The 26,167-nt window shown below is 40.5% G+C and overlaps 1 protein-coding gene across 3 annotated transcripts in view; it reads left to right on the forward strand.

The window, feature by feature from the left end:
• The first annotated feature begins 1,161 nt into the window (after nucleotides 1-1,161).
• Nucleotides 1,162-26,167, forward strand: part of IL20RB (interleukin 20 receptor subunit beta) — a 40,953-nt gene continuing 15,947 nt past the window's right edge. For all 3 annotated transcript variants that reach the window (XM_034995435.1, XM_034995440.1, XM_034995426.1), the window contains exons 1-3: nucleotides 1,162-1,924; nucleotides 22,987-23,113; nucleotides 24,831-25,021. In XM_034995435.1, coding sequence (XP_034851326.1) covers nucleotides 1,885-1,924; nucleotides 22,987-23,113; nucleotides 24,831-25,021 — 358 coding nt within the window. In that variant the 5' untranslated portion in view covers nucleotides 1,162-1,884. The remainder of the gene's footprint in view (nucleotides 1,925-22,986; nucleotides 23,114-24,830; nucleotides 25,022-26,167) is intronic.

Here is a 26,167-nt window from a genome sequence, read left to right on the forward strand (position 1 = left end):
TATCTTCAGTATTGATTTATGATTATTCCCACACCTATATTCACCACCAGTTGAAAAGTTATTGGTTTAGGACAGGGTCTATTGAATTCCCAGATTCTAGTACACAGTAGGCCGTTAGTGAATATTTGTTGAATGAATAAATAATTTTCCCAAAGGGTATAATGGAAATAAATTCTGAAACTGGAACCAAAATCTGTGGCACTCTAAAACCCATGTTCTCCCACTAATGCACCCCACTAATGCTTACATCAAACAGTACAAAAAGATATGCACCACCCAAAAGAATTGAAAGTAGGTCTTGAAGAGATGTTTGTACACCCATGTTCATAGCAGCATTATTCACAATAGCTAAAAAGTGGAAGCAACTCAAATGTCCATTGATGGGTCAATGAATGGATAAGCAAAATGTGGTATGTACATACAATGGAATATTATTTAGCTTTAGAAAGGAAGGAAATTCTGTAATATGCTACAACGTGGGTGAATCTTGAGGACATTATGCTAAGCAAAATAAATCAGTCATAGAAAAAGACAAGTAATTGCATGATTCCATTTATATGAGATACTTAGTGTAGTCAAAATCATAAAGGCAGAGAGTATAATGGTGGTTGCCAGGGGCTAAGGGGAGGGGAGAATGGGGAGTTACTGTTTAATTGGTATGGAGTTTCAGTTTCACAAGATGAAAAGATTTATAGGGACGGATGGTGGTGATGGTTGCACAACAATTTGAATATATTAATACCACTTAAAAATGGTTAAGAAGGAAGTCAGAAAGACAAATACCATATGATTTCACTCATACGTGGAATTTAAGAAACAAAACAGATGAACATAGGGGAAGGGAAGGAAAAATAAAATAAGATGAAAACAGAAAGGGAAGCAAACCATAAGAGACTCTTAACTCTAGGAAATAAACTGAGGGTTGCTGGAGGGGGGATGGGTGGGGGATGGGGTAACTGGGTGATGGATATTAAGGAGGACACTTGAAGTAATGAGCACTTGGTGTTATATGCAACTGATGAATCACTAAATTCTACCTCTGAAACTAATAATACAGTGTATGTTAATTAAATTGAATTTAAATAAATTTTTTTAAATAGTTAAGAACATAAATTTTATGTTATGTGTATTTTACCAAAATAAAAAACAAATTTCAAAAAAATCCCCAAACAAAGATATACTGCAAGGAGTCTTGGTCCCATTTTTCTCCTCCATCTTGCTGATTCCCACTCTGCTCCAAGGTAACCAATCTTGGTAGTTTCTGTATCTCCTTCCAGGTTTTCTTTTTGCAAATATAAACAAATATAAAGCTATAATATTCACCTTCTGACTTTTTAAAAGATATATTTTTTTAACTTCTTTACTTTTTCTGGAGTATGTAGCAAAAGGAGCTAGTAAGTACCCAGTTTGAATGAACTCACAAGATGGAGACTTGGAAGAAGATAGGATAGCTATTTGAGGAGAGGGTAAAATAATCTTGCTTGCTCACCGCCATGAGGCTTCTAGGGACATCCAGGGTCCCCCAGGACAGAGCCTTGGTCAGCTATCTCTCCTAGGCAGATTCTCAAGCTCCTCAGAGTTACCCTTTCTCTGGAACTCTCCTAGGCCACTCCCTCTGATGTAATATCTGGGTTTGGACAGAAAGGAGGGAGCTGTCTGGGCTGGCTCCTCTTTTCTGAGCTGTCTGGGCTGGCTCCTCTTTCTAGAACAATTCAGTCTTCATGGCAACTCAGACCTCAGCTCCAACATCTGCATTCTGAAGCAAGGATGGCTGAGATGGACAGAATGCTTCATTCTGGAAGGAAACAGTGTTCCAGGTCGAGCTGAATCTGCCAAACACAGACCCTCTCTGTGGTTTTAGAAGAAATCTTGACAAGTCTTATCATGTGGTTTTTCTACGCCTTGATACCTTGTTTACTCATAGGTAAGTATGAATTAGAATATAGCCAATAGCTTGGGATTCAAATATAGGTTAAGAAGGTGAAAAATGCTTTAGCAGAGTTTGGAGTTTCAATATATGTTTAGAACATCTTATGTCTGTTTTTAAGAATGTTTCTCACATCTTAAACCTTCATCCCCACTCACAAAGCAAAAGCCTGCCTTCTGTTCGAAAATCTCTTTCCTAATGATCACAGAACAATTTGGAAAGATAAAGTATCAAAACAGATAGTCTAAAGATTAGCAGAGCTCCATGCATTTTATTATTTATCTCATCTGGTTTTAAAAGTACAACATGGTTATCTTGGTTTCTCTGTGTGTGCCTTGGAGATGTTAACTGTAAGGACAGGTTAAAGTAAAATAAAGATTCTAACAAAATATATATGAATAAAAAGGCTTAATTTGCAACCTTAGTATTGGGTATAAGACTTACAAAAATTGGATTTCTCCTGGTCACTGCAGAAAAAGTAGCAGTTAGGTACTCCATAGCATTTTTAAAAATTTGGTTTGGAGTATTTTCCCTACCAGTAAGATTATATAATTTTCTCTGCTCCATTCCTGGCTGCGTACCTACATGCTTTGTTGTTCCAAAATTGAAGCTCCTTAGTCTTTGATGTTTCTTCATGTCAAAACACTTTCAAGAGAAATTTCTAATTTTAATGCTCCAAGTTACTGGGCGCTTTGCAGTGTTGGTGGGAGCCTTGAGTACTTTCTGTCTTCTCTTTTTTCTTTTCTTTCTTTCTTTCTTTCAACACTGAGGACTAATTGTTTTAGTTTAAATCAGGCAACAAATTAGTCTAAAGCGATTTGCAAATGTTTAGAATGGCTTTAACATCAAATTTATAATGTCCCTTCCTAGCTCAAAAACTTCGCAGCTCCCAATTGTTCAGCACATGGCATTCAAATCTGCTGTTTGTTTCATGACCCAGCCTATTCAGGCCTCAACTCTATTCCCCACTGTTCTTTGACAACAAATAGGAACCACAGGTAGCTGCTGTCTTCACAATTGACCTGTAACACCCTCATTTCTTCCTCCCAGCTTTATGATTGTTATTTCCTACCAAAGCACCATCTCCAGTTCCTTTCCCCATCTCGAGCCCATACTCCCATCATCATTCCCTCCCCCTTTAGACTCTTCCCAGACTTCTCTCTCCTTTGACCCTTGACCCACATACTCTGCTTAGGTGGGTTACTTCTGTTTCCTGCACTGGCCTGAGGGAAAGGCCTGGACATCTTTTCTGGTGTCCTCACAGCTCCTAGCATAGGCTAATCATGTTGGTTATTTGGTTAGTTAGCTGACTGACTATTGGTGAAACAAGTTGCCAGAAAAACACACCCCCAGTAAGCCAGAGGGAGAATATGGGGAGGCTAAATGAGAAGGGGAAGGCTCAACACTTTTTTCCCGGATTCTTTTTCTTTTACTGAGGTGTAATTGACATATAACATTATATTACTTTCAGGTATACACCATAATGATTTGGTATTTGTATATATTGCAAAATGATGACCATAATAAATCTAGTTAACATCCATCATACAGAGTTGTGTAACCGAACCAATGTGAGTTGGCTCCTTGACGAGTCAGAAACTGCACCAAGTTAATTTGTTGCGCAAAGAAAACTTTTATTTGCAGCAAATAAGGAGATCATGGTGAATGGCTTCCAAAGCGGTTACTCTACCAGGGTGAATGGGTTCTTTTTGTTTAGAGTTAGAATGAATATTTTCGATAGGAAAGCCCTGTCATGGTATATAGAGGTGGGCATAAGGTTGCACATGTGCCTTAAGGAAACATGCCTAGGCCCACATTGTATGTTATATAAATGAGGCAAGTGCTCCTCCTTGGGCAGAGATTTTAGTATCACAATGAAGTAAAGGTAATTGCCGGTCATTCCAGAGGTCACTCCATGGTCCATCTCCGTAGGCACTAGCCTGGGGTTTAGCTCAAACAGTCTGGGTGGTCTGGGGCAGTGGAAGGTGTTGTCAGGGCAGTCGCCATCCCCTGGGTGTGGTTTTGGGTTTCATTTGCCTGAGTTAAGAGGTAAGCCAGAAAGAGAGCTTAAGGAAAAATACAAGACGAAGGTTAGTGAGTATAAGCAGGTGGGCAGTAAATGGCAGGTCTTGGAGTCTAGCTGGTGACAGTTACACATTTTTTTTCTTGTGATGCAATACAGTACTATTTAAATACTTCAAAATATGCAATACAGTATTATTTAGTCACCATGCTGTACATTACATCCCTAGCACTTAACCGATTTCACTTAAAACTGGAAATTTTTACATTTTGACTCCCTTCACCCATTTTTAAATTTGACATTTCTTCAGTGAGGCAGTCCAGTCTTTTAAGCCTTTTCTGAAACTCCTGTTTCAAACAGACCTGGAAATGAGTGTGCTCTTCTGCCACCTATAAACCTATACAGAAAAAAACAAAAACAAACCAGTAGAGGAAACCACAAGGATGTCAGAGCCAGAGAGGCCTGTGTGAGTTTTGACTCCATCGCTTGCTAGCTCAGTGACTATATCATACAACTTCATTTTCTTCATCAATGAAATGGTTAAAAAAAAAAAAGCCACCTTGAAATTGGGAGGTGTTTTAATTAAATGAGGTGATGCAAACAAAAGCACTCTGAAGATGTCAATGTGTGCCACCCCCCCATGTTAATTATTATCTGTGGGTTACGTAAACAGGTGGTGTTCTTAGCACATAATTGCTTTAGCCGAGGTTGCCTTTGTGCAATTTTGACTATTTCCTCTGGATGGTGTAGGTGATTGCAATGAATTCTGCAAATTCTAAATGAACTTCTGTTAGTTACTCTAGATCCCTGGACAGACGGGTAGAAGTTCTTGCTCACCTTTATAGAATTCATTTGCCTTGCCCTGACCCTTCCAAATGATAGTGTGTGATTCAGGAAACTGATCCCTGCTACCACCACCACCACTCCCACTACTACTATTTCCACTACTACTACTACCCACTACATCAATAACAATAGCAGCAACCACAATCACAGTGGCCATTTCTGAGCTCACACTGTGCTCTAGTTTAGCAAAAATGTTCTCTTGACTTCTCACAATCCTGCAAAGTATGTGGTATTATCACCATTTTACATACTATGAAACAGAGATTCAGAGAGGTTCAGTAATTTGCCCAAATGTATACATCTAGTAAGTGGGAGAATTGAGATTTGACTCTGGTTTGGCTGGTTCCAGAGCCTGTGCTCTCTGCAGAAGCTGAGACACTGAAGCAGGCTAGGAAAAGGGAGGACAGACGAAGTACAGGGAATAAAGATGCTGCTACCTTTTCTGAGCATTTGCTATAAGGGCTATTAGAAGTAGAAGTGGCAGAAGGGGACCCAAATGAAGGAGTTGATAGTAGACCCAGTGGGAGGAAGCCAGCATTGGCATCATTCTAGGGAGGAGATACAAGGATTTCTGTCTGGAAAATTTGCCCAAGGGCTTTGAGGTGGGTAGCCTTTACTTAGCAGCAAAACTGTCTAATGTAAGATAGATAGGGGATTAGGAAAAAGGAAGTCAGGCTGAGGCTAAATTCACTAAGGGAGCCAAGACCTGATTCACTTACTTAGTTTTCATTCATTTGGTATTTCTGGTACCTTCTGTGTGCTGGATTCTGGTCTAGGGGCTGATTATAGAAGAACAAATTGGAGTCCCTTGTCTTCAGGGAACATAGAGCCTGCTGGGAAATACATTTAAGTCTTTGACATTTGGGAACCTAACATTATAGTTTCAGCTATTCTTTGGCAATGAGAGGTAAGGTCTGCATTAGTGGTACTCAGTCTCAAATGCACATTGTAATCACCTGGGGAGCTTTTAAAACTGAATGCCTGGGTTTCACAGCCAGAGATTCTGAATTAATCTAGGGTGCTTCCTGGGCATTGGAATTTTTCAAAACTCCTGGCTGGGGCTCCTTAGAGAAGTGGTTAATTCCAGGACTGGGCAGAGAAAATACAGGACAAGTCTGGAGCATTTGTGGTAAGTAAGAAAGTACTCAAAAAAGGATGGAGTCCTAAATGAAATGAGTATTCTGGATTGGATCCTGGATTGGAAAAAAGAACATTAGTGGAAAAACAGACGAAATTCAAGTAAGTGTAGAGTTTGGTTAATGGTAATGTACCAATGTTGGTTTCTTAGTTTTGACAAATACATCATGGTTATGTAAGATGTTAGTATTAGGGGAAGCTGGGTGAAGGATATGTAGAAACTCTGTGTGTACTGTCTGAAGTTTTTTCTGTAAATCTAAAATTATTCCAAAAATAAAAATTCTATTAATAAAAATAACATGTAAAAAGAGATTGAGGAGTGGGAGTAAATAAAAAGGACACAAGAAGCAATCTGAAGGAGCACCTGGGTGGCTCAGTCCATTAAGCATCTGCCTTTGGCTCGGGTCATGATCCCAGGGTCCTGGGATAGAGCTCCATATCGGGTTTCCTGCTTAGCGGGTAGCCTGCTTCTCCCTCTCCCTCTGCCACTCACCCTGCTTGTGCTCTCTCTCTGTCCAATAAATAAGTAAAATCTTAAAAAAAAAACAAAACAAAAAACAAACAGAACAACAATCTGAAAGAGCTCCCAATGGCCAAAGCTGGAATAATTTGAGTAACAAAGTAACAATAGAATAAAATAAATATTCATGACCCCATACTAATATAAGTAGTTGAATGAATGAATGAATGAATCAATGACTGAGTGAATAAATAGTGGAGAAGGAACAGCTCTTCCTTACAGAATTCCAATTAATAAATAGTAAATCATGGTTAATTAGAACATCACAGCAATAATTGTTGCAAATAATAGCCACTAGTAAGTGCTAAAATTAATGGATAAAAGTTTGAGAAGCAGAATATTCACACAGTGTCAAAGTATGTCCCCTAAGTTATTTATTAATTATAAAGGGGGAAAATGGTAACTTTTATAGTAGAGACACCACCTTAACCAAGTGACCAAGGTTAACATCACCTGCAATAAGACATTAACATCATGTACTCCCTGTGAATACATGCTAAAAATGTATTACCTCAGTCAAATTATGGGAAAATATCAGACAAACTCAAACTGAGGAATATTCTACAAAACAACTGACTACTATTCTTTTTAAAATTAACATATAATGTATTATTTGTTTCAGGGGTTCAGGCCTGTGATTCATCAGTCTTATATAATACCCAGTGCTCATTATATCATGTGCCCTCCCCAATGTCCATCACCCAGTTACCCCATTCCCCTACCCCCCTCCCCTCCAGCAACCTTCAGTTTGTTTCCTGAAATTAAGAGTCTCTTACGGTTTGTCTCCCTCTCTGATTTTGTCTTGTTTTATTTTTTCCTCTCTTCCCCTATGATCCTCACATGAGTGAGATCATATGATAATTGTCTTTCTCTGACTGATTTATTTCACTTAGCATAATACCCTCGAGTTCCATCCATGTTGTTGCAAATGGTGAGATTTCATTTTTTTTTTAAAGATTTTATTTATTTATCTGACAGAGAGATAGCCTGAGCAGGAACACAAGCAGGGGGAGTGGGAGAGGGAGAAGCAGGCTTCCTGCGAGCAGGGAGCCCGATGTGGGACTTGATCCCAGGAGCCTGGGATCATGACCTGAGCCGAAGGCAGACGCTTTACAACTGAGCCACCCAGGCGCCTGAGATTTCATTTTTGATGGCTGCATAATATTCCTCTGTGTGTGTGTGTGTGTGTGTGTGTGTCTTTATCCACTCATCTGTTGTTGGACATCTGGGCTCTTTCTGTAGTTTGGCTATTGTGGACATTGCTGCTATAAACACTGGGGTACACATGCCCCTTCGGATCACAACATTTGTATCTTTGGGGTAAATACCCAGTCGTGCGATTGCTGGGTCATAGGGTAGCTCTACTTTCAACTTTTTGAGGAACCTCCATACTGTTTTCCAGAGTGGCTGCACCAGCTTGCATTCCCACTAACAGTGTAGGAGGGTTCCCCTTTCTCTGCATCCTCGCCAACATCTGTCAGTTCCTGACTTGTTAATTTTACCCATTCTGACTGGTGTGAGGTGGTATCTCATTGAGGTTTTGATTTGGATTTCCCTGTTGCCGAGTGATGTTGAGCACTTTTTCATGTGTCTGTTGGCCATTTGGAAGTCTTCTTTGCAGAAACGTCTGTTCATGTCATCTTGATTGGATTATTTGTTCTTTGGGTGTTGAGTTTGATAAGTTCTTTATAGATTTTGGATACTAGCCCTTTATCTGATATGTCATTTGCAAATATCTTCTCCCATTCTGTCAGTTGTCTTTTGGTTTTGTTGACTGTTTCCTTTGCTGTGCAAAAGCTTTTATCTTGATGAAGTCCCAATAGTTCATTTTTGCTTTTGTTTCCCTTGCCTTTGGAGACGTGTCTAGCAAGAAGTTGCTGCGGCTGAGGTTGAAGAGGTTGCTGCCTGTGTTCTCCTCAAGGATATTGATGGATTCCTGTCCCACATTTTAGTCTTTCATCCATTTTGAGTCTATTTTTGTGTATGGTGTAGGAAAATGGTCCAGTTTCATTCTTCTGCATGTGGCTGTCCAGTTTTCCCAACATCATTTATTGAAGAGACTGTCTTTTTTCCATTGGATATTCTTTCCTGCTTTGTCAAAGATTAGTTGACCCTAGAGCTTGAGGGTCCATTTCTGGGTTCTCTAATCTGTTCCATTGATCCATGTGTCTGTTTTTGTGCCAGAACCATACTGTTTTGATGATTACAGCTTTGTAATAGAGCTTGAAATCTGGAATTATGATGCCACCATCTTTTTCAACATTCCTCTGGTTATCCGGGGTCTTTTCTGGTTCCATACAAATTTTAGGATTATTTGTTCCATTTTTTTGAAAAAAGTTGAGGGTATTTTGAATGTGTAGATTGCTCTAGGTAGCATTAGACATTTTAACAATATTTGTCTTCCAATCCATGAGCATTGAATGTTTTTCCATTTCTTTGTGTCTTCCTCAATTTCTTTCATGAGTGTTCTATAGTTTTCTGAGTACAGATCCTTTCCCTCTTTGGTTAAGTTTATTCCTAGGTATCTTATGGTTTTGGGTGCAATTGTAAATGGGATTGACTCTTTAGTTTCTCTTTCTTCTGTCTCATTGTTGGTATATAGAAATGCAACTGATTTCTGTGTATTGATTTTTATATCCTGCCACTTTACTGAATTCCTGTATGAGTTTTAGCAATTTTGGGGTGGAGTCTTTTGAGTTTCCACATAGAGTATCATGGCATCTGCAAAGAGTAAGAGTTTGACTTCTTCTTTGCCAATTCGGATGCCTTTTATTTCTTTTTGTTGTCTGATTGCTGAAGTTAGGACTTATAGTACTATGTTGAACAGCAGTGGTGATACTGGACATCCCTGCCACGTTCCTGACCTTAGCGGAAAAGCTCTCAGCTTTTCCCTATTGTGAATGATTTTCATAGATGGCTTTTATATTGAGGTATGTACACTGTGAAGAGTTTTAATCAAGAAAGGATGCTGTACTTTGTCAAATGCTTTTACTGCATCTATTGAGAGGATCATACGATTCTTGTCCTTTTATTTATGTAGTGTATCACATTGATTGATTTGCGGATGTTGAACCAACTTTGCAGCCCAGGAATAAATCCCACTTGGTAGGGTGAATAATCCTTGTAATGTACTGTTGGATCCTATTGGGTAGTATCTTGCATCCATGTTCATCAGGGATATTGGTCTGTAATTCTCCTTTTTGATGGGGTCTTTAGCTGGTTTGGGGATCAAGGTAATGCTGGCCTCATAAAAAGAGTTTGCAAGTTTTCCTTTCATTTCTATTTTTGGAAACAGCTTTAGAAGAATAGGTATTAATTCTTCTTTAAATGTTTGGTAGAATTCCCCTGGATGCCATCTGGCCCTGGACTCTTGTTTGTTGGGAGATTTTTGATGATTGCTTCAATTTCCTTGATGGTTATGGTTCTGTTCAGGTTTTCTATTTCTTCCTGGTTCAGTTTTGGTAGTTTATATGTCTCTAGGAATGCATCCATTTCTTCCAGATTGCCTAATTTGTCGGCATACGGTTGCTCATAATATGTTCTTATAATTGTTTGTATTTCTTCAGTGTTTGTTGTGATCACTCCTCTTTCATTCATGGTTTTATTTATTTGGGTCCTTTCTCTTCTTTTTGATAAGTCTGGCCAGAGGTTTATCAATCTTATCAATTCTTTCAAAGAACCAGCTCCTAGTTTCGTTGTTCTATTCTACTGTTCTTTTGGTTTCTATTTCATTGATTTCTGCTCTAATCTTTATTATTTCTCTTCTGCTGGGTTTAGGCTTTATTTGCTGTTCTTTCGCCAGCTCCTTTAGGTGTAGAGTTAGGTTGTGTATTTGAGACCTTTCTTGTTTCTTGAGAAAGGCTTGTAGTGCTATATACTTTCCTCTTAGGACTGCCTTTGCTGCATCCCAAAGATTTTGAAGAGTTGTGTTTTCATTTTCATTTGTTTCCATGAATTTTTTTTTTTAACTCTCCTTTAATTTCCTGGTTGGCCCATTCATTCTTTAGTAAGATGCTCTTTAGTCTCCATGTATTTGAGTTTTTTCCAACTTTCCTCTTGTGACTTGAGTTCCAGTTTCAAAGCACTGTGATCCAAAAATATGCAGGGAATGATCCCAATCTTTTGGTCCCAGTTGAGACCTGATTTATGACCCAGGATGTTATCTATTCTGGAGAATGTTCCATTTACCCTCGAGAAGAATGTGTATTCTGTTGCTTTAGGATGGAATGCTCTGTATATATCTTTGAAGTCCATCTGGTCCAGTGTGTCATTCAAAGCCCTTATTTCCTTGATCTTCTGCTTAAATGATCTGTCCATTGCAGTGATTGGGGTGTTAAAGTCCCCTACTATTATTGTATTATTATCAATATGTTTCTTTGATTTTGTTATTAATTGGCTTAAATAATTGGCTGCACCCATATTAGGGGCATAAATATTTACAATTGTTAGATCCTCTTATTGGATAGACACTTTAATTATGATATACTGTCCTTCCTCATCTCTTATTACAGTCTTTGGTTTAAAATCTAATTTGTCTAATATAAGGATTGCCACCCCAACTTTCTTTCTTTCTTTTTTTTTTTAAAGATTTTATTTATTTATTTATTTGAGACAGAGAGAATGAGAGACAGAGAGCATGAGAGGGAAGAGGGTCAGGCGGAGAAGCAGACTCCCTGCCGAGCAGGGAGCCCGATGCGGGACTCGATCCCGGGACTCCAGGATCATGACCTGAGCCGAAGGCAGTCGCTTAACCAACTGAGCCACCCAGGCGCCCCTTCACCCCAGCTTTCTTTTGATAAAGTCTGTTAGCATGGTAAATGATTTTCCACCCCCTCACTTTAAATCTGGAGGTGTCTTTGGGTCTAAAATGAGTCTTTTGCAGAGAGCATATCGATGGGTCTTGCTTTTTTATCCAGTCTGATACCCTTCGTCTTTTGATTGTGACATTTAGCCCATTTACATTCAGAGTACCTATTAAGAGATACGAATTTAGTGCCATTGTATTGCCTGTAAGGTGACTGTTACTGTATATTGTCTCTGTTCCTTTCTGGTCTATGTTAGTTTTGGTCTCTGTCTTTGCTTAGAGGACCCCTTTCAATATTTATTGTATTTGTGGTCTAGTGATCACAAATTCTTTTAGTTTCTGTTTGTCCTGAAAGCTTTTTATCACTCCTATTTTGAATGGCATCCTAGCTGGATAAAGTATTCTTGGCTGCATATTTTTCTCGTTTAGCACCCTGAATATATCATGCCAGCTTTCTGGCCTACTAGGTCTCTGTGGATAGGTCTTTTGCCAATCTAATGAACCTACCATTGTAGGTTGCAGATCTCTTCTCCTGAGCTGCTTTCAGGATTTTCTCTTTGTCTCTGAGACTCGTAAGTTTTACTATTCGATGTTGGGGTGTTGACCTATTTTTATTGATTTTGAGGGGGGGGTTCTCTGTGCCTCCTGGATTTTGATGCCTGTTTCCTTCCCCAAATTAGGGAAGTTCTCTGCTATAATTTGCTCTAATATACCTTCTGCCCCTCTCTCTCTTTCTTCTTCTTTGGGGATCCCGATTATTCTAATATTGTTTCATCTTATGGTATCACTTATCTCTCGAATTCTGCCCTCATGATCCAGTAGTTGTTTATCTCTCTTTTTCTCAGCTTCTTTATTTTCCATCATTTGGTGTTCAGTATCACTAATTCTCTCTTCTGCCTCATTTATCCTAGCAGTTAGAGCCTCCATTTTTGATTGCACCTCATTAATAGCCTTTTTGATTTCGACTTGGTTAGATTTTAGTTCTTTCATTTCTCCAGAAAAGGATTCTCTAGTGTCTTCTATGCTTTTTTCAAGCCCACCTAGTATCTTTATAATCATTATTCTGAACTCTGGTTCATTATTCTGAACTCATGTCCATATTGATTAGGTCCCTGGCAGTCAGTACTGCCTCTTCTTCTCTTTTTTGAGTTGAGTTTGTCCATCTTGTCATTCTGTCCAGAGAAGAATAGAAGAACAAGAGAACAAAATACTAAAATGGCAACAGCGACCCCAGAGAAATATACACTAAACAAATCAGAAGAGACCCAAAACTGGGAGGAAAAAGGAGAATTTAATCAGACAGTTGAGCAGAATAGAGCAATACACTGGATTCTGTATATTTTGGTCTGTTTTTTAGAAAACTAGATCCCAAAGGTATAAAGAAAGAAAAACTTATATATGTACAAAAGTAAAATTAAATACAATGAAAGGATAGAATGTAACTGTAAAAATGGAAATTAAAAGACAAGAAAATCAAAAGAGAAAAAGAACAACAATAATAAAAAAAAGAAAGGATATAAACAGACAGGTGAACAGAACAGAGCAATACACTAACTCCTGAGTGTATTTTGGTCAGTTTGTTAGAGGAAACTACATCTCAAAATTGTAAAGAAAGAAACACTTCTATATACAAAAATAAAATTAAATACATTGAAAGGATAGAATGTAACTGTAAAGATGAAAATTAAAAAGAATTGAACAAAAAAAAGGAAGAAGAAAAAAAGAGAATATGATCAGGCGGGTGAATAGAACAGAGCCATATACTAGATTTTCGGTGTATTTTGGTCTGTTAGAAGAAACTGCATCCCAAAATTTTAAAGAAAGAAAAACTTAAATAAAATTAAATACAATGAAGGGATAGAATGTAAATGCAAAAATGAAAATTAAAAGAGATTTTTAAAAGGGGTTGATAAAATAAGTTCGTTGAAAAGGGGAGAAGAAAAATTAAAAAAAATAAAGAAAATTAAAAAAATTAAAGTTGAAAGATTAAAGAATCATGGGGAAAAAGCTATGACTTCTATATGCAGTATTCCCCTAGTGCTGGAGTTCTGCCGTTCTCATTGATCAGTAAACTTGGTCTTGGCTGGCTGTTCTCGCTGATCTTCTGGGGGAGGGGCCTGTTGCAGTGATTCTCAAATGTCTTTGTCCTGGGCGGAACTGAACCACCCTTGCTAGGGGCCAGGCTAAGTAAGCTGCTCTGGTTTGCTCTATGTGGCTTTTGTTCCCTGAAGGCTTTCTCCGTGCAGCTTTAGAGGACAAGAATGAAAATGGCGGCTTCCCAGTCTCTGGCCCTGGAGGAGCCAAGAGCCCGGGGCCCCACTCCTCAGTGAGCCCTCAGTTTTCTCTCTCTCCCGGTCTCCCGCCACACTATGTGCTTCTCTGGCCTGTGACCAAGCGTTTCTATCTCAGGCACGTGACCCCTTGGAGTTTCCAAACCCAGCAGATTCCTGCAGCGCACTCCCAGGCTGCTCCTCCCAGGGGAGGAAGTAGGGTCTCCTCGGTTCTGCCAGGGATCTCGGTTTATGGCTATGGTGAACTGAGAGCCCACTCCTGGGTTCACTCTTTGCAGCCAGCTTCCCTGCTCTGATACCCGGGAGCTCTGCCACACCTCAGGCACCCCTGGTCTTTCTGTGACCCTGAGGATCCTGAGACCCACTGTCCCAGCGAGCCCCCCCCTCCCCCCGCTTAGCTGCCTGAGTGATGTCCCAAACTGGAGCAGACTTCTAAAAGTTCCGATTTTGTGCTCTGCTGCTCTATCACTTGCCCGTAGCTGGCTCCCTCTCCCATCGGTCTATCTTCCCAAATATCACCTCAGATTCACTTCTCTGAACGTCTTACCTTCCAGAAAGTGGTCGCTTTTCTGTTCATAGAATTTCTGCTGTTCTTTTCTTTGATCTCCGATTGAGTTAGCAGGTGTTCAAAATGATTGGATAGCTATCTAGCTGAATTCCCTGGGACCAGATGAAATTAAGGTCTCCTCCTCCTCCGAGATTTTGGACTCTTCTCCCTGACTAGTACTCTTTTTTTTTTTTTTTTTTAAGATTTTTATTTATTTTGACAGAGAGAGAGAGACAGTGAGAGAGGGAACACAAGCAGGGGGAGTGGGAGAGGAGAAAGCAGGCTTCCCGCTGAGCAGGGAGCCCCATGCGGGGCTCGATCCCAGGATCCTGGGGTCATGACCTGAGCCGAAGGCAGACGCTTAACGACTGAGCCACCCAGGTGTCCCTGTGACTAGTACTCTTAAAGGTAAGGTCACAAAGACAAAGATTGAGAACAGATTGGAGGAGACTAACTAGATATGATAACCAAATGTGGGATCCTGGATTGGTTCCTAGGAAAAAAGAAAGGACGTTAAGGGGAAAACTGGTCACATTTAAATAAAGACTAAAGCTTCATTAATGATAGTGTACCAATGTTAATATCTTAATTTTCATATTATATTATGGTTATGTATACATGGAAAGCTGAAGTAGAGGGTATATGGGAGCTCTCTGTACTATTTTTGCAACTCTTCTCTAAGTCTGAAATTATTTTTTTAAGATTTATTTATTTGAGAGAGAGCTAGAGCACGTGAACGAGTGGGGGGAGGGGCAGAGGGAGAGAATCTTTCAAGCTGACTACCCGCTGAACAGGGAGCCCACTGGGAGGCTCAATGCCATGACCCTGAGATCATGACCCTAGCTGAAACCAAGAGCCAGATGCCCAACTGACTGAGCCACCCAGGTGCCCCTAAGTCTGAAATTATTTAAAAATAAAACTTAACAGGGGAGCCTGCGTGGCTCAGTCAGTTAGCATTGGACTCTTAATTTCGGCTCAGGTCATTACCTTGGGGTCCTGGGATCGAGCCCTGCATCAGGCTCTGCACTCAGTGTGGAGTCAGCTTGAGATTCTCCCTCTCCCTCTGCCTCTGCCACTCCCCCCGTGCTCGCTCTCTCTCAAAATAAATATGTAAAATCTTTTAAAAAATAAAATAAGACTTAAGGAACAAACAAAACCATTTCTCTAGTGATTCTAATGGGCAGCCAAGTTTGAGAATGGCTTCTGGACCCATGTTTCTCAAACTTTAATGTGCATATGAATTACCTGGGGATCTTGTTAAAATGCAGATTCTGGTTCAGTAAGGCATAGGTTGCACCTCAGAGTCTAGATTTCTTTCTTTCTTTTTTTTTTTTAAGATTTATTTATTTATTTGAGGATGGTGGGAGGGGCAGAGGGAAAGGGAGAGAAGACTCCCCGTTGAGCATGGAGCCCGACTTGGGGGACTGGACGCAGGGCTTGACCTCCCAACCCTGAGATCATGACCTTAGCTGAAATTGAGAGTCTGATGCTTAACTAACTGAGACACCCAAGCACCCTGAGAGTCTGTATTTCTTTTTCTTTTTTTTTTTTTAAAGATTTTATTTATTTGACAGATACAGCGAGAGAGGGAACACAAGCAGGGAGAGTGGGAGAGGGAGAAGCAGGCTTCCCGCTGAGCAGGGAGCCCGATGTGGGGCTCGATTCCAGGACCCTGGGATCATGACCTGAGCCGAAGGCAGATGCTTAACGACTGAGCCACCCAGGTGCCCCAAGAGAGTCTGTATTTCTAATAAACTTCTGGGTAATGTGATGCTGCTGATCCAAAGACTGTACTTTAAGACCATGAAGTATTCTATCACTTTCCTGAGGCATGAATTTACACACCTTTTAAAGCTGGGATGTAGACATCAGTTACTCAAGCAGCAAGTGGTGCCAGCAGCCTGCTTAGCAGCCATGTCCTAGTTCAGCATTGGTCTTTTCTTCTTCTGGTCACATACAAAGTAATTCTCTTGCAATAATTGACGATGTTTGAGGAAGAAATTTGAGCGCATAGTGTCAGTTTATAGTACCAGTATCCTCTATAGTGCAAGCCCCACGTTGTAGGCAGGAAAATGGTTCTCCAAAGATGTGCATGCTCTAATTACTGGAATCTGTGCTATGTCACCTTCCATGGAAAAAGGAATTTTTTTTTAAAGATTTTATTTATTTGACAGAGAGAGACACAACGGGAGAGGGAACACAAGCAGGGGGAGTGGGAGAGGGAGACGCAGGCTTCCCGCTGAGCAGGGAGCCCGATGCGGGGCTCGATCCCAGGACCCCGGGACCATGACCTGAGCCGAAGGCAGACACTTAACGACTGAGCCACCCAGGCGCCCCAGAAAAAGGAATTTTATTGAGAGAAGAGAAATAGAGAGCATGAGCTGTGGAGTGGGGGACGGGTGGGGCAGGGGGAAAGGGAAAAGCAGGCCCCACTGAGCAGGGAGCCTGACGCAGGACTCGATCCTAGGACCCTGGGATCATGACCTGAGCCAAAGGCAGACACTTAACCGACTGAGCCACCCAGGTGCCCCTGGAAAGAGGAATTTTAAAGATGTGACTAATATTAAGTATGGGATCTTGAGATGGGGAGATTATCCTGGATTATCAGGGTGGGCCCAATCTAATACATGGGTCCTTAAAAACTGAGAAACTTTTCTGGATGCAGTGAGAGAGAGATGGGAAGACAGAAGAGAAGGCAGGAGAAATTTGAAGCATGAAAGGGACTCAATCAGCCATTGTTGACTTTGAAGATGGAGGACGGGGACCTTGAGCAGGAATGTAGGCGGCCTCTAGAAGCTGGAATGTCAAAGAAACAGATTCTCCCCCAGAGCTTCTAGAAGAAATGCAGTCCTGCCAACTCACAGGCCCCTGGAGACCTGTGTCAGACTTCTGACCTACAGAACTGTAATATAATAAATCTGTGTTGTTTTACAAGATGCTAAATTTGTGGTAATTTGTTACAACAGCAGTAGAACACTTAATAAGCTGCAAGAGAGAGAGATCAGCATTGTAAATGAAGCTCTGTGCAAAATATGTTGCTTAGTTTTGCCCGCACTGAATCTTAATAGGTCACTGTCACCAGGCTCAAGTCCCTGTTGGAAACACCCAAAGGAGCTCCACCCAATGATCTTTCTTAAGATACTTGAGTCAGACTGCTAGAATGAGAAAAGTACAATGTTCTATAGAAACAAGAGCACAAATATTTACAAGGAACCAAAAGATTATACAGAGGGTTCCAGCATCTCTCTCCAACTCTGGTGAGAACCCTCATCCAATGTGGCTGAAGATCTAATTCTTTCAGGTTTGTCACCCTCCTTACTGCGGCTAATCTGTCTTTCCTGTTCACCCTTGAAGTTTACTCTCCTCTTTCCCCTTGACTATACAGTTGAGCCTTGAACAACACACCAATCCTGGTGTAATAAAAAATCCATTATAACTTTTTTTTTAGATTTTTAAAAAAGATTTTATTTATTTTAGAGAGCGCATGAGCAAAGGTAGGAGCAGAGAGAGAGAGATTGAGAGAGAGAGAGAGAGAAGCAGACTCCCTGCTGAGCATGGAGCCCCACTTGGGACTTGATCTCACCACCCTGAGATCATGACCTAAGCCAGAATCAAGAGTCAGATGCTTAACCAATGAGCCACCCAGGTGCCCTCCCATATAGCTTTTGAATTCTCCAAAACTTAATTACTAATAGGCTGCTATTGACCAGAAGTCTTACCAAGTCTTATCATAAACCATTGATTAACACATATTTTGAATGCTATATGTATTATATCCTCTATTCTATAATGAAGTAAACTAGAAAAAAGAAAATGTCATTAAGAAAGTCATAAGAGAGAATACAGTATAGTATTGTACTGTATTTATCAAAAGAGATCTGTGTATAAGTGGACCTGAGATCCCAGGACCCTGAGATCATGACCTGAGCTGAAGGCAGATGCTTAACCAACTGAGCCACCCAGGTGCCTCAAGAAGCAGCAGTTTTCATTTTGATACAGGAATGACACTGAGTATTTTGCCCGTAATCAAGTTAGATTTGGAAATTCACAAGTAGAAGAGAGTAACGCGAGTGCAAATTATTGCATTAACATAATGGGGCCACCTGAAAGTTGGAACATCTTTTGCTGTTTTCCCGCCTGGGCGCCCCCCATGAAGAAAGACATACCCAGTAATTCAACCTCAGGGTGTGTTGCTTAAATCCTTGAGTGCCCTAATCATCAGGTCACTCCCCCTAAACAGGTCACCCTCACTGATTTAATTGACTGGATCTAATTGTAGAACTTTATGTTTTTCCTAGGTACATTTCATACTGAGTTTATCCCATCATGATCTTTTAAAATATATCCTGTCATTCAGATAATCATAATTAATACTATTTTTTTTAGTGTGATGACTTCATAGTTGTATTTTTTAATTGAAAATTTGTTGAGGAAAATCTAGATTCATATGAAATTATAAGAAATAATACAGGGAGCCCAGGTTCCCCCAGTGGTATTTTGCAAAATGATAGCACAATATCACAACCAGGATTTTGACATCATTGATATAATCCCATCTTATTCTGATTTCTCCAGTTTGACTTGTACTCATTTGTGTATATAGCTTTGTGTATTTACCACCACAGTTAACATACTGAACTTTTCCAACATCACAATGATACCTTCTGTTGCCTTTTATAACTATACCCACCTCCCTCTTACCGCTTTCCCTTCCCCACTGTTACTAACCCCTGGTAACCACTAATCTATTCTCAATTTCTAAAATTTTATCATTTCAAAAATGTTATATAAATAGAATCATATAGTATGTAACTTTTGGGATTAGCTTTTTTCATTCAGCAAAATTCCTTGGAGATTCCCTAAGTTGTTTTGTGTATCATTCGTTTGTTCCTTTTTATTGCTGAATAGTATTCCATGGATGGATATACTATAGTTTGTTTAACTATTTAGCTCTTGAAGGACATATGAGCTAATTCCAGTTTGTCTATGGACATTTATGTGCAGATCTTTTGTGATATAAGTTTTCATTTCTTTGGAATAAATGCCCAAGAGTGAAATTGCTGGGTTATATAGTAATCACAAGTTTAGTTTTATGAGAAACTGCTAACATATTTTCCAGAGTGGCTAATACCATTTTACATTCCTACCAGCAATGTGTAAGTGATCCAGTTTCTCTGCATTTTCACCAGGCTTTTTTTTTTTTTTTTTAATTTTAGCCATTCTGATAGCTGTATAGTGCTATTTTATTGTGGTTTTAATTTGCATTTTCCTAATAGCTAAGGATGTTGAACATCTGTTCATGTACTTTTTTGCCATCTGTATGTACTCTTCAGTGGAATGTCTCTTCATGTCTTTTGCCCATTTTCTAATTATTATTTGCTTTTATACTATTGAATTTTGAGAGTTCTTTATATGTTCTAGACATGAGTCCTTTGTGAGCTACGTAGCTTGCAAAGATTTTCTCCCACTCTGTAGCCTCTCTTCTCATTCTTTTAATAGGTTCTTTTGCAGAGCAAAGGGTTTTAATTTTGATAATGTTAAATTATAAATTTTTCCTTTTATGAATCTTGCTTTTGGTATCAACTCTGCTTGGCCCTGAAAATTTTCTTAATGTTTTTTCTTAAAAGTTTTAGAGTTTTACATTTTACATTAAGTCTATGATCCATTTTGAGTTCATTTTTAAATAAGGTGTGGAATTTAGGCTGGGATTTATTAGAATTATTATTTGTCTTACAGATGTCGTATTGATCTAGTATTGTTTGTTGAAAAGGCTATCCTTCTTCTACTGAATTACTTTTGTACCTTTGCCAAAAATCATTTGAGCATATTTATGTAGGTCTATTTCTGGGACCTCTATTGTGTTTCATTGATCTAAGTGTCTATTTTTTTTTTTTTTTTTGCCAAACCATAATAGTCTCAATTACTGTAAGTCTTGAAATTGGGTAGATTTATTCCTCTCATTTTATTATTTTTCAAAATTGTCTTAATTATTCTAGTTCCTTTACCTCTTATGTATTTTAGAAAAAACTTGTCTATATCTACAAAAACCCTTGATGGATTTCGATAGGAATTACATTAAACCTGTATATCAATTTGGGGGAAATTACCGTTTTAATTATGTTGAATTGTCCCATCCATCAACACAGTATGTCTCTCCATTTATTTAGATTTTCTTTGAAATCTTTCACCAGCATTGTGGAGTTTTTTCCATACAAATCCTAGATATGTTTTGCTAGGTTTATACCTAAGTATTTCTTTTTTTTTTTTTTTTTGAGTGATTGTCAATAGTATTTCTAACTTTGGTGTATAAGTGTTCATTGTTAATATGTAGAAGTACAATTAATTTTTTGTTTATCTTGTATCCTATGAATTTGCTGAACTCACTTATTAGTTTTAGGAAGTTTTTGTTTTGTCTTGTTTTTTGTAGATTACATGGGGTTTTCTTTCTTTTTTCTTTCTTTCTCCTTTTATTTATTTTTATTTTTTATTTTTTTAGATTTTATTTATTTATTTGAGAGAGAGAGAATGAGAGACAGAGAGCATGAGAGGGAGGAGGGTCAGAAGGAGAAGCAGACTCCCTGCTGAGCAGGGAGCCCGATGCGGGACTCGATCCCGGGACTCCAGGATCATGACCTGAGCCGAAGGCAGTTGCTTAACCAACTGAGCCACCCAGGCGCCCCTCTGCTTTTATTTTTTTTAAGTATTACCTAACACCCAATGTGGGGCTCAAACTCACAATCCTGAGATCCAAAGTTGCATGATCTACTGACTGAGCCAGCCAGGTACCCCAATTCCCTGGGATTTTCTATATAGCCTATCATGTTACTGCAGACAGGAGGAGTTTCATTGCTTCATTTCCAATCTGTAAAGCCTTTTACATCTTTTGTTTGCCTTATGGCAGTTGCTACAACTTTCAGTACTATGTTGAATAAAAGTGGTGAGAGTAAACATCCTTACCTTGTTCCTGATTTTAGGGGGAAAGCGTTTAGTCTTTCGCCATTACGTAAGATACCAGCTGTAGGTTTTTTATAGATGGTCTTTATCAAATTGAGATAACTCCCTGCTGTTCTTAACTTGAAGAGAGATGTTTTCTTTTTTACATCACGAATGAGTGTTAGATTTTATTGACTGTATGATTTTTCTTCTTTAGTTTATTGATATGGTGGATTACATTAATTGATTTTCAAATGTTGAACTAACCTTGCATACCTGGAATAAATCCCAGTTGGTCATGGTGTATGATCTTTTTTATACGTTATTGAATTTGTATTGCTGGTATTTTGTTGAAGATTTTTGCATCTAAGTGCATGAGATACATTGTTCTGTTGGGTTTTGTTTTTGTTTTTAAAAACACACACTATCTTTGTCTGATTATGGTTTCAGGGTAATGCTAGCTTCATAAAATAAGTTGGAAAGGTTTTCTCTTCTATTTTTTTAAAAGGTTGTATAAAATTGGTGTTTATTTATTTATTTATTTTTTAATAATTGGTGGCATTCTCCAGTGAAAGCATCTGGGCCTGGAGATTTAATTTTTGAGAGTTTAAAAATCACTAATTATAGTTGTACATTGACATAGCTATATAATACCCATATATCTGACTAGAGAAATGTGTTGTATACTTTACCAGAGGAAGGATGTTGGAGAGGACCATGCTCCACCCTCCTGTGCCATCCCACTGCAGCTGGCTCTTTTCCTTTTCATCCCTTGGGTGATTGCAAAGTTGAGTGGGGAGGGTAGAATGCCTCCCTATGGGTACCCCAGGTGTTTCCTTGCAGGGCAGGCTATGGATGCTGTGACTGAGATGGAGGTGTATCACCAGGGTCCTACATCAGAGAAGCAAGGGCATCAGGCGGGATGTCCCCAGCAGCTCCCCATCCCCTCGTGGTCACAGGGCTTGATAACGAACAACAGGTGCCAATCTGGAGACAGGCACAGAGATGAAAAGACCCCGGGTGAGGGCCCCCATTCCTCCCACACTGTTATCGATGTTATCACTGCAGTTGTAACAGCAAAGGGAGGCAGGTGTTAGGCATTAAAAGAGAAGTGTGTAAAAGTGGGAGGAGAAGGGCCATAACAGAAGATCCAGACTGCACCCTGGGTTGCATGCAAGGATGGACCCCAGGACTGCCCACCTCCTTAGGAGTGCAGGTTCATTTCCACAGGTCTCTTTGATTCTGCGTGAAAACTGCAGACCCACTCTGGGCACACCACACACACCTGTGTGAGGAGATGTGTGGGTCCCACCTGGCTTAGGGCCTGTGGTCTGCCTGGTGGAGTCTCTGATCTGGCTTGGTGCCCTTCTGGATTGGACTCCTTCCACAGCAGACCTGAACCTGCACTTCCCAGCTGGCAGCTGATGCCCCATTTGGCTTCTTGGGGGATGTGAAGGGATGTGTTTTCGTCCCCGAGGATGGCAGTAGCGGAGAAGGAGGTAATGAGAAAGTGGCAGGAGCCTGCATTGGTTTGGTCACATGGTTAGTAAGTGGTAGAGCCAAGGCCTGCATCTAGGTGGATCTGACATAGAAGTTGTAAATAATGTGCTTCAGTTTTCTCATTTGTACAATGGAGAAACCAATGGTCCTTACCTCCCCATATGATCATGAAGATTAAATGAGATAATCATGTAACAATCTACCATGTGGCCTAGATAGAACATAGTAAATACTCATAATATTAGCCATTATTATTATTAATGTTAATATGCCATTTATCACCAAAGGCAGAATTACAATGACGATAGCAAAAATTTAGCATCAACATAAGTATGATGAAATTAGAATTGTTTCTCGTTCATTAACATGTGAGGCCTTTCATTAGAAACTAATTTGAAGCTGTGACATTCCTCTGATACGAACCCACATGTCAGCCTGTCTAAATGCCTCAAACCCAGATGGAGTGACCGTCCTGCCTGCCCCTCAGAACCTTTCTGTACAATCAACCAACATGAAGCATCTCTTGACGTGGAGCCCAGTGACTGTGCCTGGAGAAATAATATACTATTTTGTCGAGTACCAGGGGTGAGTTTTTTTGCTTCTAATTTTTCTCCCTTTAAAGAGTAGTTGATTCCTGGAGGTACAGTCCTCATTCCAGAGCTCAAGGAGACTTTGTGAGTCCAGAGATAGGTTATTTCCCATGAACTGTCTCCTCCTCTGCATGGGCATTAGGACAGTTGAAGAAGCAAGGAAAATTGTCCTGTGGATTTGACCATGAACTCTCTGGGAATATAAGTGTGTATAAACACATTTTGGTAGAGCTTCTTTTCAACAGTGAGCCAACTGTCCAATGCTAAAGAAAATCTTAAGAAATGAGTTTGATTCTGACTTGAGATGGATAAATCATTGGAGATGCAGATCCTTTGGAAGTGGGAGGAGACCTCAGTTTTCCTGACTTAGAGCATGCCCGTAGGAACCAAAATAAATCATGACCCTAAAGGTCAGCTGGACCTGGGGCCAAGCAGGACTCTGCTCTTCTCCAGGTGTCCAGGCTCTGAGAGCTGTTGAGGAGGGACAGGGACACAGAAGGCGCTCAATCTGTTTCATGAACAGTAAATACAAACTGAGCACTTATGTGTGTAGACATTCCTCTAGACTCAGGGGTACAGTTGACAAGGTTTCTAGATATGGGGAGCTTACATTTAGAAGAGGAGACAGACAGTAGAAGGGTAAAGACATATATACACTAGATCTGCACTGTCCAGTGTGGTAGCACTAGACACAGAGAGCTATTTAAATTTAAATTTATTAAAATTACATTAAATTAAAGTGTCTGTTTTTCAGTCATACCAGTCACATTTCAAGTTCTTGATAGCCACACGTGGCTAGTGACTACCACAGTGAACAACACTGATATAGAACGTGTTCTATTGGGCAGCACTGCTCGAGGTGGCCTCAGATAGTATTCCGTGCTAGAGGAAGCTAAAGGCTGATGCAATAGAGAGTCGACTCTGAGGCTCCTTTTAATTAGGTTCAGGTGTGATGAGCACTGGATGTTATACTGAACTAATGAATCATTGAACATTATATCAAAAACTAATGATGTACTATACCTTGGCTAATTGAATTTAAATTAAAAAAATTAGGTGGTCAGGGAAGGTAGGAGGTGATGTTTTCTGAGGAGGTGATGTTTAAGCTGGTATCTGAAGGACAGGAGGAGCCAACCAATGAACAGCAGGGATGGAACATTTGAGACAGTGAACAGGCAGTCAAAGGTCCTACAGTAACAAGAGCTCGGCATGTGGGAGGAATGGCAAGGAGGCCAGTGTAGAGGGAGCATCATGTTTAGGGGCAGAGTGAGAGAGAAGGCCAGAGAGTCTTCCAGGCCACAGGAAAGAGTTTGGATTCCATTTTGAGTGCTTTGGAAGCCAGTAAGGAGAGAAATGTCACGGTCTGTTGAGTGATGAATGGTTTGAAGAATGGCAGGAGTCGAAGCTGGAAGATCAGTCAGGAGACCATAGCAAGGCCAGGGATGACAGCAGCTGAGATTGAGGGGGTGCTGCAGAGATGGAGAAGCCAGGACAGACTGGGGTTTACACCTACGTTTCCCTTGTTTGGTGATAAAAGGACTAAGAAAGAATGGATGGTTGGTGAGGGATGAGAGTGGAGGAACTGGAGTGTGGAGCAAATGCTTGCTTTGCTGACCCATAAAAAGTAGGTGAATGAAGCAGTTACTTGCACCTGTCATTGAGCCTGTGTAAAAGGGGCTGGTGTGACGCTGTGCCCTGCTCTTCTTGGCCAGAGAGTATGAGAGCCTGTACATGAGCCACATCTGGATCCCCGGCAGCTGGTGCTCACCCACTGAAGGTCCTGAGTGTGACATCACCGATGACATCACTGCCACTGTGCCGTACAAGCTCCGTGTCAGGGCCACCCTGGGCTCACAGACCTCAGCCTGGAGCACCCTGCAGCATCCCTTTAACCGAAACTCAAGTAAGGCGCTTCTCTTCTTACTCTCCCACTCCCATTGGCCTCATCTTCAGGAACCAAATTCACTGAGACTGTCAGGATTCTTGTTAGCCTCAAATTGGCCTTGCAAAGCCAGAGTACCATGAACACACACAGTCCTAATGGGTCCATTTAAAAAATTACCAACTTCTTCCCACACACCCTCTCATTTTGAAAGAGACTTTGGAAGTCATTCCTGACTGTCTCTGTCGGGGTCTGCAGGTGGTGGGGAACATGGAAAGAAAGCTGTTCTGAAGTGGGGAGGTAGAGTTAGCACTGCTTCTTCCTACCTTGATCATGCCTCAGTACATCTTACATTGCCTCCCATCTGGTGCCTCCTTAACCTTGTCTTTGTTGCCTGTGTGAACAGCTTCTTCGTGCAATAGGATCTATACATTTATCAGACTCACCAGAAACCGTCACTGGGAAATGAATAACTTTTCTACAGTAATAGTACCTGGAGAATGAGTGAGAAAAAACTATGGGAAGAATCCAGATGCGTGGCCAAATATGGCAAGAGTGCAACTAATGGCCAGTGTATAAAAGGGTGTGTTTGTTTGGGGAACAGCAGGAGCAAGGGCTGGTCACGTGGTGAAGGGCTTTGACATGAAACTTTTCAAAATCAGTAGAGGGGAGTCATGGAAGAAGAGGGGGTTTAGGCCAGGTCTGTTTTCTACACCAATCTCTCTGAATGAGGTGTGGAAAGTGAACTGGGGACAAGTCTGCAGGGCAGGGGAAGAGTGAGGAGGGCATTGTCATTCCAGCTGAGCCAAGGCTGGTCCTGATCCTAGAAGTGAGGGACAGGACAGGAAGGAGAGGACACATTTGAGAGACATGGCTGAGTTAGAAAGGACAGAGCTTCGGAACCAGTTATTGGGAGACGGAGTGGGGAGAGACGATGATGCTGTCCAGCTTCCAGTTGTGGTTGGTGAGAACATCATCCAAGACAGAAAACCTAGGAGGAATAGGAGACACTCCTGGCCTTGGGCTCTTTGAGATCGAGGCTACTACAAGATAGATGCCACAGATGTCTGATTGGCAGCTAGAAATCAGGCCCTGGGGCTCAGGCAGGCCAAGATCAGATACAACACAAAATTAATAGCTAAAGGCTTGGGAACAGATGACATTGTC

This window comes from Mirounga leonina, unplaced genomic scaffold, assembly GCF_011800145.1.
Source record: "Mirounga leonina isolate KUSES-001 unplaced genomic scaffold, KU_Mleo_1.0 Mir_115, whole genome shotgun sequence".
Classification (NCBI taxonomy): Eukaryota; Metazoa; Chordata; class Mammalia; order Carnivora; family Phocidae; genus Mirounga; species Mirounga leonina.